General features: G+C 33.0%; 1 protein-coding gene across 2 annotated transcripts; it reads left to right on the top strand.

The window, feature by feature from the left end:
* Positions 1–5,452: 5,452 nt before the first annotated feature.
* On the top strand, positions 5,453–12,191 carry LOC115955955 (protein transport protein Sec61 subunit alpha-like). 2 transcript variants are annotated; one of them, XM_031074379.1, is made up of 7 exons: positions 5,453–5,573; positions 5,938–6,306; positions 6,397–6,624; positions 6,700–7,054; positions 7,146–7,273; positions 8,264–8,399; positions 11,628–12,191. In XM_031074379.1, the coding sequence occupies exons 2-7, from the start codon at positions 5,963–5,965 to the stop codon at positions 11,865–11,867; spliced, it is 1,431 nt and encodes a 476-aa protein (XP_030930239.1). In that variant the 5' UTR covers positions 5,453–5,573; positions 5,938–5,962; the 3' UTR covers positions 11,868–12,191. The 2 variants fall into 2 exon arrangements, with proteins under 2 accessions (XP_030930239.1, XP_030930240.1); XM_031074380.1 differs by lacking the exon at positions 5,453–5,573 and adding an exon at positions 5,598–5,681.
* Positions 12,192–16,665: the final 4,474 nt, after the last annotated feature.

Here is a 16,665-nt window from a genome sequence, read left to right as displayed (position 1 = left end):
TTTGGTAATTTTATAGGTTTCAAGAGTATTTTGGACAATTTTTCAGATTTAGGGGGATATTTCGGTTATTTTATAGGTTTCGGGGGGTATTCTTGTCATTTTATATGTTTAGGGTATTTTGGTAATTTTAAGGTTTCGGGGTATTTCAATCATTTTTTAAACTTAGAGGGTGTTTTGATAATTTTAAGTTTATGGGGGGTATTTTGGTCATTTTTAGGTTTCAGGGGGTATTTCGGTAATTTTCTTTTTATGTTTTGATGGTATTTTGGTAATTTTTAGGTGTCGAGGGTATTTTGGAAATTTTTAGGTTTTAGGGGGTATTTTGGTCATTTTTTAGGCTTTGTGGGTGTTTCAATAATTTTTTTTAATGTTTCGGGGGTTTTTTGGTAATTTTTAAGTTTCAAGGGTATTTTGGTCATTTATTAGGTTTAGAGGGTATTTTAGTAATTTTAAGTTTATGGGGAGTATTTCGGTAATTTTTTTATGTTTCAGGGGTATTTTGGTCACTTTTTAGGCTTCGTGTGTGTTTCAATAATTTTTTTTAATGTTTCGAGGGTTTTTTTTGTAATTTTAAGTTTCAGGGGTATTTTGGTCATTTTTTAGGTTTAGAGGGTATTTCGGTAATTTTTTATGTTTCAGGGGTATTTTGGCCATTTTTTTAGGTTTAAAAGGTATTTTGGTAATTTTTAGGTTTCGGTGGTTTTTTGGTCATTTTTTAGGTTTATGGGGTATTTTGGTAATTTTTAGTTTTTAGGGGTATTTTGGTCATTTTTTAGGTTTGGGGGTGTTTTGGTCATTTTTTTTATGTTTTTGGGATATTTTGGAAATTTTTAGATTTTGGGGGTATTTTGGTCATTTTTTAGGTTTAGAGTGCATTTCGGCAATTTTAGAGGATTTTAGGAATAATTTGGTCATTTTCAAGTTTTAGGGGTAATTTCGTAATTTTGATTATTGGGTAATTGGGTGGGTTGAGGTTTACCCATAATAATTTGATTGAGTTGGGTTTGAGTTAGATCTAATTAGTTAAATGGATAATAATGGGTAATATCCAAACCCTACCCAAAATATTTGGATAATATCCAAACCCTACCAAATTACCTTCTACCCATTAAGAACTGGGTATTACCTAGAATAATTGGATCGGGTAGGGTTGGATATCCATTACCCAATGGGTATGGCCATCACTAATGAAGAGCAAGAGGTAAAGGAGTTATTGGGGCTCTAATTTCAGGAATGTTTCATAATGCACACACTAGTCTCTAACTAGTGCAAAGTTTGACAATAAATATTTATATATGATATATACTTAATTAATAAATATCATTAAATAAAAAATGACAAATTAGAATTTCTTTTCTATAAAAATTGTGTAATTTAATTAGTTTTTTTTAGAGAACATTAAACCAAATTTAATCATGTTTCGTATTGGGTTGCATTATTTAAAAAAAAAAAAAAAAAACTATGAATTCTAAATAACATTAATTAAAATAGTTTACATTTTTGTAACTCTTAAAACCAAATTTTTTTTTTTAAATTGATGTTCTCTTTATGTTAGTTTTTTCCTAATTAAAAAGAATTTTTTTTTTTTTTTATAATTAAGGAAGTTATTAATAAGCATTTTTTATGCTTGTGTTTATATTTGTAAATATTTATTATGATATGATAGGATTCTATTATAGTATGTAAATATAGAAAGTATTTAGAAAAAATCTAAATATAGATTATACAAAATTTAAACTCAATGGAAAAAAAATTATTAGAACTAGTGTCAATAGTGCGTAACACTGTGTATATTCACGAGTACAATTAAAAACAATCACAATTACACGGTTCAAGTTATACATTTTTTATAGAAGATATTCCAATTATATAAGGTATTAGCTTACATCTTTTTTAAACTATACATTTTTAAAATATGTAATGATTTCTCATTTAATATATATATATATATATATATGATTTAAAAGTTAATGGATTTAGTCTCTTTGATTTTTGCATCCAATAATTCACTTGCCCAAAATAAATAAATAAATAAATGGATACGTGGTACAAAATTGGACTCCAATTGGAATCTAATTTGGAATCTAATTGAATTTGAACTCTTCGATTTTTACACACACATATATATAGGTAAAGTTGAAAGAAAATCCAATAAGATTTCTAATTAGAATTCTATTAGAGTCTAATTTGCGTCACGTGTCCCATCTAATCTAAAATTTTAAATTTTTGTGCAAAGTGAGTTAATTTAATGTAAAAGTTGGATTTCAATTAGAGTTTAATTTTGCACTATATATCTCATCTAATCTAAATTTTTAATTGTTGTGCCAAATGAGTTAATTTAATGTAGAAAATGATAAGGAAAAAAAAAAATCATAATCATATATCTAACTCTCTATATAAAATTAGAGGAAGAGAAAGTTTGAATGATTTTATACTTATGAGTTATTTTTTATATAACTAAAAACAATTTAATTTTATAAGTTACTTATGTAATATACTATGACTATGTAAGGTCCCTTATTAATTAGGTTATATATATATATATATATATATTCTTTTTTTTCTTTTTTAAACCAAAGTTTAGAAAAAATTCAATTAGAATCAAAATTGAAATTTGTTTTTGTTAGCTTCCTATACAAATTAATTTGTTTAGATTTTTACTGTTATTTTTTCTTTGAACTAATTAGCATTTTTTTTTTTTATACTATTTCTATTTAGATATTTTGTATGTGAAAATATTGAAGGTAATAAGCTGTAATTGAACACAACGATCTTATGCACCTATCCTCATTCAATTTAGAATATACTATTTGACCAATTTATTATTTTATTTTTTTATATTTAGGTAGTGTTTGGATTCATGTTTTGCAACCACGTTTGGTGTTTACGTTTGGAAAATGCTGGGACCCATGCATTGTGCTGAGGAAACACAGGCTGAAATGAAAACGCAACTCGCTACGCACCGTTTCATTAATCCAAACGCGTGTTTAATACTGTTCATGGACACCAACACCAGGCTCTTGAGCATTTCATTAACCTCATGGAGCTGAAACAATCTCAATAGATATGCACCGTTTTATTAATAAACCTCCAAGCTCTTGCGCGTAGTGTTTATGGCGTGTGCTCTGTGTTGTGTTAAACGGTGAGCGACGACTCTGATGAACGGTGCGTGTTGAAGCACTGTTCATGGACACCGAGCCTCTCCCTCACTTGCTCAACAACCAAACAAACAATCACCACCACGCCACCACTGCCCTCTGTCGACCAAACCCACCGGAACCAAAAACCCAAAATTCAAAAAAAAAAAAAAAAAACAAAACAAAACCCATCAAAGACCCAGTAAACCCATAGCAAAAACAACCAAACAACCCACTACCCACCACGCCACCACCATGCCCACCGCGCTACTGCCCTTTACTCACCAAACCCACCGGAACCAAAAACTCAAAATAAAAAAAACAAAACAAAACCCACCAAAAACCCAACAAACCCATAGCAAAAACAACCAAACAACCTACTACCCACCATGCCACCACCACAGCCCACCACGCCAACCCAACCAACCAATCCAAATCCAACCCAAACCCATCAGAATCCAAAATACCAATCCATAGGAATCCAAAATCCAACCCATCCAAACCCAAAAGACAAAAATTAATAGCAAAAAATCAAACAAACCCATTGGAATCCGCCGTGCCCACGCCGTGACCACTTCGTTTTCTTCCACGCTGGGCTCACGCCGATCTCCGCCACGCCGTGACCATTTCGATCTTCGCCACGCCGGGACTACACCGACTCCACCACGCCGTGACCACTCCGAATCCAACCCAACTCCGGTGGCGAGCTTGAACGAGAGAGAGATGTGAGCAAGGGAGTGAGAAGTGAAGTAACAGAGAATCAAAGAAAAAAATAAAGGAAAGGAAGAAAGGAACTCTCTGAAGGCACAAGGGAATGGTGAGGAGTGAATAGAAAAAGGGGAAAAAAAAGAGCTGAACTTTGCCATTTATTTGCTACAGTAATTTCAGCTCTGCTACAGTAATTTCAGCTCTGCTACAATATCCGTGTAAAAAAATATAATCCACGTTTTTCCACTTATTTGCTATAGTGTTTTCAACAATAAGTTTTCAGTTTCAGTAAAATAAGTTCTATCCAAACAGACCTTTAGTAGAATTTCATAAACAATAATTATGAATTGATATTGTATATATAGTATCCAATAGTGATTTTTAAAATTATATACATAATAGCAATGTAATGAGAAACTTGACGTAACCAATATCATGAAAATTGAAAAAAAAAAAAAAACTATTTTAGTACCTCTAAATGTACTGGTCGAACTATGTCCTATATGTTTAATAACTCAAACTAACATTAATAACACCACTACAATTCATCATTCTCATGCATAAGCACAAGTTACATACTAGTATATAGATAACGAGGTGAGAAATTGTGAGGTTTTCAAAGTTTATGTAGCATAATATTATGATGCCAAATGCCAAATATGTTTGATTTTATATAAATTATAAATTATGGATAATAGATTAAGGTTGCGTTTGGCATTGGCTTAAAAAGTCAGTTTTTTTACTATTTAGCTTATTTTTGCTATTATTTAACTTATTTTTGCTACTATTTATGGATCTCATTGCACTTTTTGATGCTATTTATGAGTTCTATTGTACTATTTCAGCTACCTTTTAACTTTATCTATAATACTTTCAACAAAAAAAATATTTCAGTTTTAACTAAATAAACGGTTTCCAAACGAACTCTAAATATATTTAATTTTATATAAATTATGAATTATACTAGATAATAGATTTTGTATTAGATAGATATTACATATTAGATTAGATTAACTATATTAAATAGATTCCCATAAAAAAAAATATTAAATAGATATATAGTATGACTTATAAGTAGAGTTTGGTATATATTGTGTTAGAACTTGGTTACTCTCCATTTTTTATTTTTTGGAGAGGGTTTTAACCTATGTCGTCCGCTCCTGATGATAGCTCTTTATCATTAGACCAAACCACCAATCAGTTTTTGGTATAGGCGGGGATTGAACCCCAAATCTCTTAAATAACCATCAGAGACTTTACCAATTGAACTAATTAGTACTCGGTTACTCTCCATTTTAAGTGTAATGTTTCTTTTTTTTTAAAAAAAAAAAAAAAATCATATAATGTTTTTGGATGGATAATTCCGCTGCACAGCCAGCAGGCGCAGGCCGTATAGGTAGTAGGTACACCAAATAGTTATAACCTAAGCTAAAGACAAATTCAAATATGTAAAAAAGAAAGTAAAGAAAAATTCAAAGCAGATAATGGGTCAAACATGCCGTCTCTCTTTGTGAGGGAAGTCCACGTCACTGTTGTTTGACACACGTCAAAGTTTAAATGGCTATTACATCGTGGCTAAGTGCGTCCTCCCTCTCTCCCTCTTTATTTTTAATAAAACTGATAGATCTAAGCTTGTTTTTGTTCATCAGATCCACTGGTGTTCTCTATCTTTTTTATTTTTCATTTGTAACTCTCATCAATAACATATATCTTCTTCAACTCTTAAAGGTTACTTTCTGGACCTCAACAAAAATCTCTTTATATAATATAATCTCTCTCTCTCTCTCTCTGTTTTCATTCAAGATCTATCTATTCGATTTTCGACTACTATTTTATGTATGTATGTATTTATATATAATAAAAAAGAAAGATGCAAACATTCATGTTGATAGATAGATGTTGGGTACTTTTTTTTAATTTTTTTATTTGAAATTTTAATTTTGAGCTATTATGTATAATGAAACATCTTTTCTTTGTTGAAAAATTTGTTTGCTTCTCTCTGATTTGGAACTAAAAACATAAATTTCGTTTAAAAAGAAGTGATTTTTTGCGAACTAATCAGATTAGTATTGGTGATTTTGTTTCTGTGCAGGTTGGATTGAAAGAGAAAGAGAAAGATGGGAGGAGGATTTAGGGTGCTTCATCTGGTGAGGCCATTTCTTTCATTCCTGCCAGAAGTTGAGAGCGCTGATAGAAAAGTTCCATTCAGAGAGAAGGTGATATATACAGTGATATCTCTATTCATATTCTTGGTATGTAGTCAGCTCCCTCTCTATGGCATACACTCTACAACAGGTGCAGATCCATTCTATTGGATGCGTGTTATTCTTGCTTCCAACAGAGGGACTGTCATGGAACTTGGAATCACCCCAATTGTCACTTCTGGACTCGTCATGCAACTTCTTGCTGGCTCCAAGATCATTGAGGTCGACAATAATGTGCGTGAGGATCGCGCACTCTTGTAAGAAAAGTTTCTTTCTTTCTTTTTTGGTTTGTTTTTTGTTGTTTTTGCTGCTTCATTACGATCATGATCATATGACTTTCCCTCCAGGAATGGTGCTCAGAAGTTACTTGGCATACTGATTGCTGTGGGTGAGGCTGTTGCCTATGTTCTCTCCGGCATGTATGGTAGTGTTAGCCAACTTGGAGTTGGAAATGCCATTCTAATTATCATTCAGCTCTGCTTTGCTGGTATCATTGTCATATGTTTAGATGAGCTTCTTCAGAAAGGATATGGTCTAGGCTCTGGAATTTCACTTTTCATAGCAACCAATATCTGGTGACTATTCATTCTGCTCTCCTTTTTATATAAATATTATCTGATCATTTTGAAGATATATATATTTTTTCGCAGTGAAAATATTATCTGGAAAGCATTTAGTCCCACCACTATTAACAGTGGACGAGGAGCTGAATTTGAGGGTGCTGTTATTGCCCTATTCCATCTCCTCATAACTCGAACCGACAAGGTTCGGGCTCTCCGGGAGGCTTTTTATCGCCAGAATCTTCCAAATGTCACAAACCTGCTTGCTACGGTCTTGGTCTTCCTAATTGTAATCTATTTCCAAGGTTTCCGTGTGGTTTTGCCTGTGAGGTCAAAGAATGCACGTGGTCAGCAGGGTTCATATCCTATCAAGCTCTTCTATACCTCCAACATGCCCATTATTCTACATTCTGCACTTGTATCCAATCTTTACTTTATCTCCCAGGTAGCTACTGCTCTTGTCTCAACCACTTCGATTTGCACTTCAAATGTATATCTGAATTTATTATTTTATTTTTGGTTTGGTGATTTTGCAGCTGCTCTACAGGAAGTACAGTGGAAATTTTCTGGTAAATCTTTTGGGTAAATGGAAGGAATCTGAATATTCCAGTGGTCAATCTATTCCTGTCGGTGGTCTAGCATATTATATCACTGCACCATCAAGGTAATTAAGAATTTTTATTTTTTCTTCTAGAGATTGTATTTTTGTCTTAAATTTGATCTTGCATTCATACTTGGATATTAGTTATCTATGATACAATATGAGCAGTCAGTGATATGAGCTTTAGCCCAAATTCAATTGTCTCCTCATAAGAGTAGGGGTTCAAGACCTATTGGTTTTGTGTGTTGTAGCAATGAAAAGAAAACAACATATGATCTGAACACAATGATTTGTTAGTTTTTCAATAACTGGGATACAATACAGTCGTAATACATTAATCAATTAGTGTGGACGCAACCGGCCAGTGGGTTCAAACCCATGACCTTAACCCCCTAATTTTATAAGGGGAGATGCGATTTCAGTCAGAACTCAGCTTGTATATAAATATATTTTAAGGTTGTAATAAAGTAATTTACACTTCAAAAGACAAATAATAACATATTAATAAACACAAAAGGTCAATGAGCTCTAGATCAAATTACACTTGCTTTCTTTGTAAAGTAAGGTGGAGGATGAGGTCGTGGGTTCAATACCTATTGGGTGCATGTGTAACATTGCCAAATTAAAATATACATAAGCAAAAGTATTTTATAAGCTACAAATAACAGAAGTAAACAGGATCCATAATTCATGTATGATGTGCATAGAAATTGAAAATTTCAAGGATTTTTAACTTCTTCAAATACTAGATATTGCATATTGAACCCCCCTTCCTGCAGCCCAACATGCCCCAAAAGAGATTCATTTTTAGACCTGGGCATATGAATGCTGTATTCAACTGGTATCCTGCAGTATCTGAACCATATCCATAAAACTATTATTTTTTATTATTCATGGAGATGTATCCTGCTGTATCCATATGGAATACATGATGAAATACAGGAATGGAGGCTAATTGAAGAATCCATTTTGCAAGTTATCTGCGCTTTTACTTATTCATCATTATAATGATGCTAGTAAACCTGAATTGATATGTTGCATATGATTTTGCAGCTTAGCTGATATGGCAGCCAATCCTTTCCATGCACTGTTCTATCTAGTGTTTATGTTGTCAGCATGTGCATTGTTCTCAAAAACTTGGATTGAAGTTTCTGGATCATCTGCGAGAGATGTTGCCAAGCAGCTTAAGGTAAGAACTCATTGTGATATAAGTTTCTCATCCTCTGCAAGTATGTATGTGTGTGCATCTCTTTCATGATTTTACTGGGTAGTGTTCTTGTGGTTTCAACAGTAAGTCAGGGTTGACAAACTCATGGGTTTCAATTTTTTGTTTGTTTGCCTTATTTCTTGTTTGTCTAAGTTTCTTATGAAGATGGAATTCTTGGAATTTTGAAATTGAAATTGGTCATATATAGGTGATATAAACTGCTATGTTTCTGAATTGGTCCTGTATATCGTTCTGTTCTTACTGTTTGCATGTATTTGTTGTTGATGTTAGAATTATGGTTAAAAGAGTAAATTCACCAATTCCTAACAGCTTAGGCATTTGGGACAATTGGTAATTTAACGTAGTATTAGAGCAAAAGATCCTGATTTTGACCCCTAACTTCACTTTACCTCCCATTTAAAATATTAAATATCACATGTGTTGATTAAGGGGGAGTGTTAGAATTATGGATAAATGGTTAAATTCACTATTTCTTAACATTTTAAGCTTTTGGGACAATTGGTAATCTAACCGATCACAAAAATTTGTTTTATGGATCAATTTAGCTTCCAACTTGGTTTCAACCCACCACCCTATTTATATGAAAAACTATCCTTATTTAATATTTGATGTATAAAAATCTACTTAAAAAGTACTTCTATTTGAGTTTGAACACTAATGATCGGATTGGACTTTTGAACCCGGTTGTGTTGCACATTTAGAGCAACAACATTAGTTAGTGCAAAATTTCCATCTATTTTGCAAGAAAAAACCTACTTTTTTTTTAAAAAAAAAATTTTACACACCCACTTTTACAAAACACCCACATCAGTTTATCAATTCTACACATTTATTCAATAAAATATTCATTTCTTTAACACTCATCTCTCTCATAGACCCAACACAACCACACACTGTCATCTCTCTCACAAATCCAACACAACCCACACACTGTCATCTCTCTCACAGATCCAACACAACCCACACACTGTCATTCAGCCCAGCCATATGAAGTGAGAGAATTGATCTGAGAGATCGATGCCTCGCCTTGAGCAAGATCGACGCCTCACCCTAAGCAAAACCATTCAACCCAGGCATATGAAATGAGAGAGTTGATCTGAGAGATCGATGCCTCGCCCTGAGCAAGATCGACGCCTCACCCTAAGCAAAACCCACTTATCAAGATCGACGCAAAGAACTAGAAAAAACAAGCCGATCAACCCAAAGACCCACCGACCCACACCCAAAATCAACCAAAAAACCAGAAAAAGAAAAAAAAACAAGCAACCAACAGATCGTTGATGGGGCTTGGGTCGGCGGTGTGGGTCGGCGAGAGAGTTGATCTAATGAAATGAGAGAGTTGATTAGTGAGAGTGAGGTGAGAGAGGAAATGAGAAAAAGAGAGTGAGGTGAATCAGAGGTACAGAGAGGGGAGAGAAACAAATACTAAAATATTAAATGGAACAGCTACAGTAGCCGTGCATATATGCACGGTTACTCTAGCAATGGTGCATATTTGCATATTTTTACACTGACTAATATGGGCATTTTTTGGGTTAAAATGTGCAAAATGATGCACTATTTGTATTATGCAAGATTTTGAGCGGTTTCTCTCATGGTTATAAAGTTCAACTCTATTATAATTAATCAAATATAAATGTTAAGTTTCATTTCAATAACATTTAGGGTCTGTTTGGATACCGTTTATTATTGAAAACTGAAAATACTATAGTAAAATAATTTTTAAATGTGTGAATAGTGCCATGAGACTCCGTTGTAAAGTTGTTTTTGCTGAAAAAAGTACTTGTGGGTCCCATGAACAGTGCACGGGACCCACTTAAAAAAAGCACCCGCTGGGAAATGCGCAAAAAGCTCTTCCCAAACTTACTCAATAATTATTATTAATTTTATAGTATGGATGGGAAGGCGGGTTGGGTTTGGACCTTGCAGTCTTGCACGCACTGTTAAGTTGACTAGGTATCATTTCTAAATGGAGTTTAGAGAGGGTTGCACTGAATGTAATTCTATTTAAAAATTGAACATGAGATGCACATTGCACACATCATAAAAGTTATACTTGAATTTCAAATTGCATATTTTGAAATCTTTCTGAGTATTTAATGGAGATGGTTGAAGTAATATTGGACTCAATGCTACAATAGGTATTGGTTATGGCATGTGATTTTGGCAGGCCTGCCATGAAACCATGCTATTAAGTGTATTAAAAATGTGGAAATTATTTAACAATGTTCCCAATTGCAGGCATATAAAGAACCACCCATGTTAATTGAGCCAAGTTTCTAAAAACTTAATCTTCTGTTGAAGAAGGGAAGAAATGAGATGCTCTTTAAATCTAGCTTTCCCTTATGTTGTAAATTGAGCCTTTGCTCCACACACCCACAACTTGAGACACATGTTGGAGAGTCCTTGTAACAAAATTTTGAGACTATACATTGATGGTTAAATTCCTCACTCTATCCCATAATGAATCTCATATCTAGGTGAAGAACACCCCATTTGGGCAATGTATCAAGTTCGGCCTCGTAGATCCATATTATCATTTGGGCAATGAGCTCAAATAGCAGTTTCTCTGTCATAAAAACGAGTGAATGGTGAAGGGTGAGGTTGTGGATTCAAATTTCAAAACTCACTTGGTGTGTGTAACTTACGAATAAAAACAAAAACTATCCCTGATATCATTTCAGCAAATCATAAATTGAGGCAGTGTTATATTATTTCAACATATAGTTTAAGTACACTTTTACATTTATAAGTCGAATGATTAATAATTACTTTTTTTGAAGTCTTCAATTCTACAAGTTTCTTTGCATTTTGGTCATAAAAAAATATGGGATCTGTTGAGGGAGTTGAATGCCAAATTGCTGAAGTGATTTATAAGCTTTGTAGTTATAAAAGATTATAGTTATTTCCTCAATTTGGCTATGAACCTGAGCAGTATATATGACACGAAGGACCTTTGTCTCCGGTGTGCATCTGTTCTCAATTGTTAAACTGGCTCTCTTTTATAACTTTCATCATTTGTTTTAATTTAAAAAATATTTATTAATATAGAAATACTTTCTTCAGTCACATGGATGTAAAAATCTGATAGATGAGGGAGCTACAAGTGTATTAATGTAGCAATACTTTCTTCAGTCATCATCTGTATTCCTGGCAGCATGTCATCTTATATACTTTGTGGTATTGCAGGAACAACAAATGGTGATGCCTGGTCATCGTGAGTCAAACTTACAGAAAGAGCTGAACCGCTACATACCCACTGCTGCAGCATTTGGAGGCATGTGTATTGGTGCATTGACAGTGTTGGCAGATTTCATGGGAGCAATTGGTTCAGGGACCGGGATTCTGCTTGCAGTAACAATCATTTATCAGTACTTTGAAACATTCGAGAAGGAAAGAGCCAGTGAGCTTGGCTTCTTTGGATTCTAAGCTTGTGTCTTGTTACACCTCTTATGGTTGGTGCCTTGGTGCTGCAAACAACCTCCCAGGCAGTTTTGGTGCGCTGAGAGCTGTAAGTAGGTCCTTTTTTAACACCAAAGATTCAAGTTCAAGATGTTAGGGGTAGTTTGTTGTTAGTACAGAGATATGCATAACCTTGAACATAATAGTTGTTATTTATGTTGTCTTTTTGACATCCACTCCAATATTTATTTCTCATGTATCATTGAATTTATATGGGTACCCTGGATCTACGAGATACTGGATTACCTTGTTTTATTTTTAAGGTTTCTTGCAGACCGTTTAGGCTTTCTACGTGATAGAAATTTCCTGCTTTATCTTATGCTTGTGTTTTGCACTCCATCAAAGAGGGCATATAGCCTGCGATTATCTGTGCCATGTTCTAAACAAAACATTTCTTACTTATCAATCTGGGCGATTCAGTTCAGTTGACAACTATTCATCTTCCAAACAAATCTGTCCGGAAAAGTGAAAATAGTTGAAAGTTTGCTGTTTTTCACCCAAGACCTTTAATTTTTTTTATGGGCATTTGTCCCTAATTTATAAATTATGCAGCAAAATGTTTTTGTTTTGAAACTATTTAGCAAAATGCCTCTGTTTTTGAAACTTAATTTTAACAAAATTGAGTTACAGGTGGAACTCGATATTAGCAATGTCGAGTTCTATGCATATTTTGACATGTAGGGCACGTTTGGTACACTGTAATGATTATTACATAGGAATAGGAATAAGTATTATAAGGAATATACTAAGTTGAAATATAATAAGTATTACTATTCATTAGTTTGGTGACCATTTAGGAATAGAATTCTGAATATGCATTCACAATTTAGTAGAGCATAAAAAAAATGTGTAATTAAATCATTTTTAAGTCAAATTTCCTAAAATACACTTATTTTAAGGTGTTCAAAATGGAGCTAATAATTAACAAGAAGGAAAATTTATTTTCTTTCCTTTTGAAGATGTGGAAACTAATGGTTTTTTAGGAAATTTTTTTTTAAAGTTATTCTATAAGAATAGCTATTACATTTTGAAGAATAGCTATTCATAAGGAATAACTATTCATTGTAATAAAAACATAACCAAATAATCGAACAGTTATACTATAAGAATAGTTATTACATTACAGTGTTTATTATAGTTTACCAAACGCGCCTTTAAATTTTTTTGAAAATTTAAGTGGAACTCGACATTACTAATGTCAAGTTACACTTAAAAATATATACAGAACTTGATTTTGAGGTTATCAAGTTTTACGTAGAACTCGATTTTGATAAAATCAAGTTTAAAAAACAGGAGCAATTTGCTAAATAGTTTCAAAACAGAGGAATTTGCTACATAGTTTGCAAATTAAGGTCAAATACCCATTTTCTCCTAATTTTTTGCAATAATAACCAATTTCAATCAGTTCTAACAAAAATATTTTATAAATAAGTAATTCAAAGATCGAGTACTGAATGTATAATTTTTAATTCCAATTTCCATACTTGAGTTACTTCTATACTTTATTATTTTATTAAAAAAGAAAAAAACTCCAGTTATATTATTAAAGTCAAAATAAAAAACTCATCTTCTAAGTTTCACATTTTGTCATTTTAGTCCTCTAAATTTCAATTATACTCAATTTAGTCTTCTGTTTACTATTTGTTAAATTGCACCATTAAATTACCCAAAACGACATTGTTTTAAACTGTAGTTAACATACAATTTTTTTTTTAATTTCTAAATTTTAGAAAAAAAAAGTTTAATTGAAAAAAAAAAAAAAACATAAAATAAATCCACTGCCAAGGACATCGCTAGATAGAGCCCAGCCGAAACCCAATGAAATTCGACAATACTCAATAAGTCTTGCTTTTACCGATTCTCAAGAAACGAGGAATGAATTTCTGGGGAAATAAAATCTTCTCTATTTTCTTGAATATGGCCAGCAAGCATTTGGTGAATGCTGGAACTGAACAAGTGCAATGATAGAGACAAGAAGGAAAGTAGTAGTGTAAATCAGAGCATTATTACGATGTTTCTCCTTAGAATTAATGAAGAGAAAAAGAGTTGCAGTGAAAGAAAGCCTATTCTCAGTTTGCACGGGAGAGATTTAAGGAAATCTTCATACTCGAAAGGAGATGACAAGATCGAGAGGATTACTATGGTGATGATGATACTGATCGTTGTGCCTATACAGCAACAAGTCTTGGTTCTGTTGTGAACTTGTGATTTGCTTCCTCGGCAGTGGGTTTAGTTTATGTTTTTTATTTTTATTTTAAATTAACTTTTTTTTCTAAAATTCAGAAATTTAAAAAAAATTAATTTTAATTACAATGTAAAACAGCGTCGTTTTAGGTACTTTAATGGTGCCATTGAAATATAACGTTACAATGTAAACGAAGTATTGAATTAAGTATAATTGAAATATAAAGAACTAAAATGACAAAAGTCAAATTTAGAGGACTAAAATGATAAAAAGTAAAATTTAGAGGGTGAGTTTTGCATTTTAACCTATTATTAACTATATATAAACAGATTTAGAATTTTTTTTTTTTTAAATAGAGTTGACCCTATTTATTTATTTATTTTTTGATTGGAGTAATCAATAGATGCATCACCTATTTCTATAAGTAAAACCTTCCTTACTTTTTTGGAGCTATTAATATAAATTTCGACAAATCCTACGTGTAGATGACTTGGTTATGCCGTTCAAACATGACTTTTTTTGCAGTAGACAGCTTGATTTGCATATTTAAGCACGGGATTTATTATTATTATTATTTTTTAGTCGGTGTCATGTCTTATTCAAAGCATGCCTCAAATCTTGAATGGTTAAGAAATATGATCAACTTAGACCAAAAAATATAATAATAGTAGGAAAAAAAAGATATATTCCTATGATAATTAAACTGGTCAAGCAAATATAAAAACATGTGGTTATTCAGCAAAAAAAAAAAAAAAAAAAAATAAATGTGGTCTCTGGCTGACGAGAAAGGAAGTAGAATCCTTTATCATCGACATGGGCCCAAGAATTTAAACACGCCTAATATCTTTTTAGAGTAAGACTTAGGTACAGTACTTATGTGCTGTTCCTTACGTTTTCTTTTTAAGATTTTGTCATGTGGATTTTTTTTTTTTATGTGATAGAAGTATATTTTTTAGTTAAGTAGCCACATGACTGAATCTTAAGAGGAGAACTTAAAGAACAGCACCTAAGGTATTGTACCTAAATTTTGTCTATATATATATATATATATAGAAAATCCAATTATATTTCAAATGGATTTTCAATTTGTGCCACATGTTTCATTTAGTTTTTAAATTTTATACTAAGTGAATTATTAAGTATAAAAATTGATGGAAATTTTGCTCCACAAGAAGCCGACTTTATCAAAAAAATTCCACTTGCATGGGTGGAGTCTGACGATTCAATTTTCTAGCCATGGGCAAAGGATGGTTGCTACACTTGTAAGTCAGGCTATCGTTTCTTGAAAGAGGAATGATGCGAACCTCAATCGACACACTTTGAGACCCAACAAATAATATTGGAATATTTGCCCAAGAAAGCTAAAACTCATATTTTGATAGAAACTCTGACCCAACGTTTAAAGGTTTTTGTAATGATATTCACAAAGGTCCTTGGACAAAGAAACCAATTTTGATGCAAAGGCATTTGATATAAGGAAAACAAAGCTTGATTTTTTTTTTTTTTTTTTTTTTTTTTGCAATTTTTGAAGAAAAAATTTGGCCTCTTGCATGTCTCTATTGAAAAACTTAGTTGCTTGTCACCCAATTTATTATCTATACAATTAGGTGGGAGATATCAGAAAATGCATGCATGCCCTTGTAGGGTGGGGACCCTTAGGACTTAGGTGGGCTCTAATGCACAAGCGGTTTTGGAACTGTCTCTCCTAGGGTTTCTCAATGTTATGCAAGCAGGTAAGGATCATACCTTTATTGGAGAATTGCTACCCTGCAAACAAAATGCTTAAGGACGTGCTCCTATCATTTTCAAAAATTGGCTTTGCACCCTTGATTGGGTATTTATCATGGTGAGTTTCTACTATGCTGCAAAATTAATGCACAAGATTGGCAAGTAACCGAAACTTTCATGATATGCTTGTCAATGCGGGACGGACCCTTCCTTTGATTACAGGTTTGTACAAAATTTTCTTTTACAACACTGGGTTCATTGGCTCCAATAATGGGCCATTTACAATACAAGAAACGTAATTGCGAGGAAAAGCTCGGCTTCTGATAATGTGGAGTTCTTAAAGGAAGCTCTTGGACACTTGGACCTTTAGACAGCATGGATCTCTTGGACCTTGTGATTTCTCGAGGGAGACCTTGTATTCTTGATGTCTAGGACCTTTAGCAATTTTGACATCTTGGCAATTTGGATCTCTTGAGAGTTTTTCGGCAGCACCTCCCTTTTAAACAGAGTTTCGATTACTTGCCACGAATTTTATCTTTGCACAATTAGGTGATGGAACCAATTGGTGTATGCATGAGTGCCCTTGTAGGGTTGTAAAACCTTAGGGATAGGGTATGGTCTAGCATGTACAAGTAACGCGGTTGCTTTTCCTAGGGGTTTAAACATGAATGCTGTACAAATAGGATAGAAAGAACTTGGAGTAAAGCACAATTTCCTTGGCACAAGCAAAAAGGGCGTACCTGTTACAAAACACTTTCCCCTGACCTCTAGCCCTATAAGGGTATCCTTTCCTAGGCTTGGATGTTCACTCTTTAGGTTTCACCTAGTCCTGATAGGCTCTGGGCTTGATCT

This window comes from Quercus lobata, chromosome 8 (assembly GCF_001633185.2).
Source record: "Quercus lobata isolate SW786 chromosome 8, ValleyOak3.0 Primary Assembly, whole genome shotgun sequence".
NCBI lineage: Eukaryota > Viridiplantae > Streptophyta > Magnoliopsida > Fagales > Fagaceae > Quercus > Quercus lobata.
The sequence above is the reverse complement of the archived record's forward strand: the minus strand, read 5'-3'. Positions and strand labels throughout refer to the sequence as shown.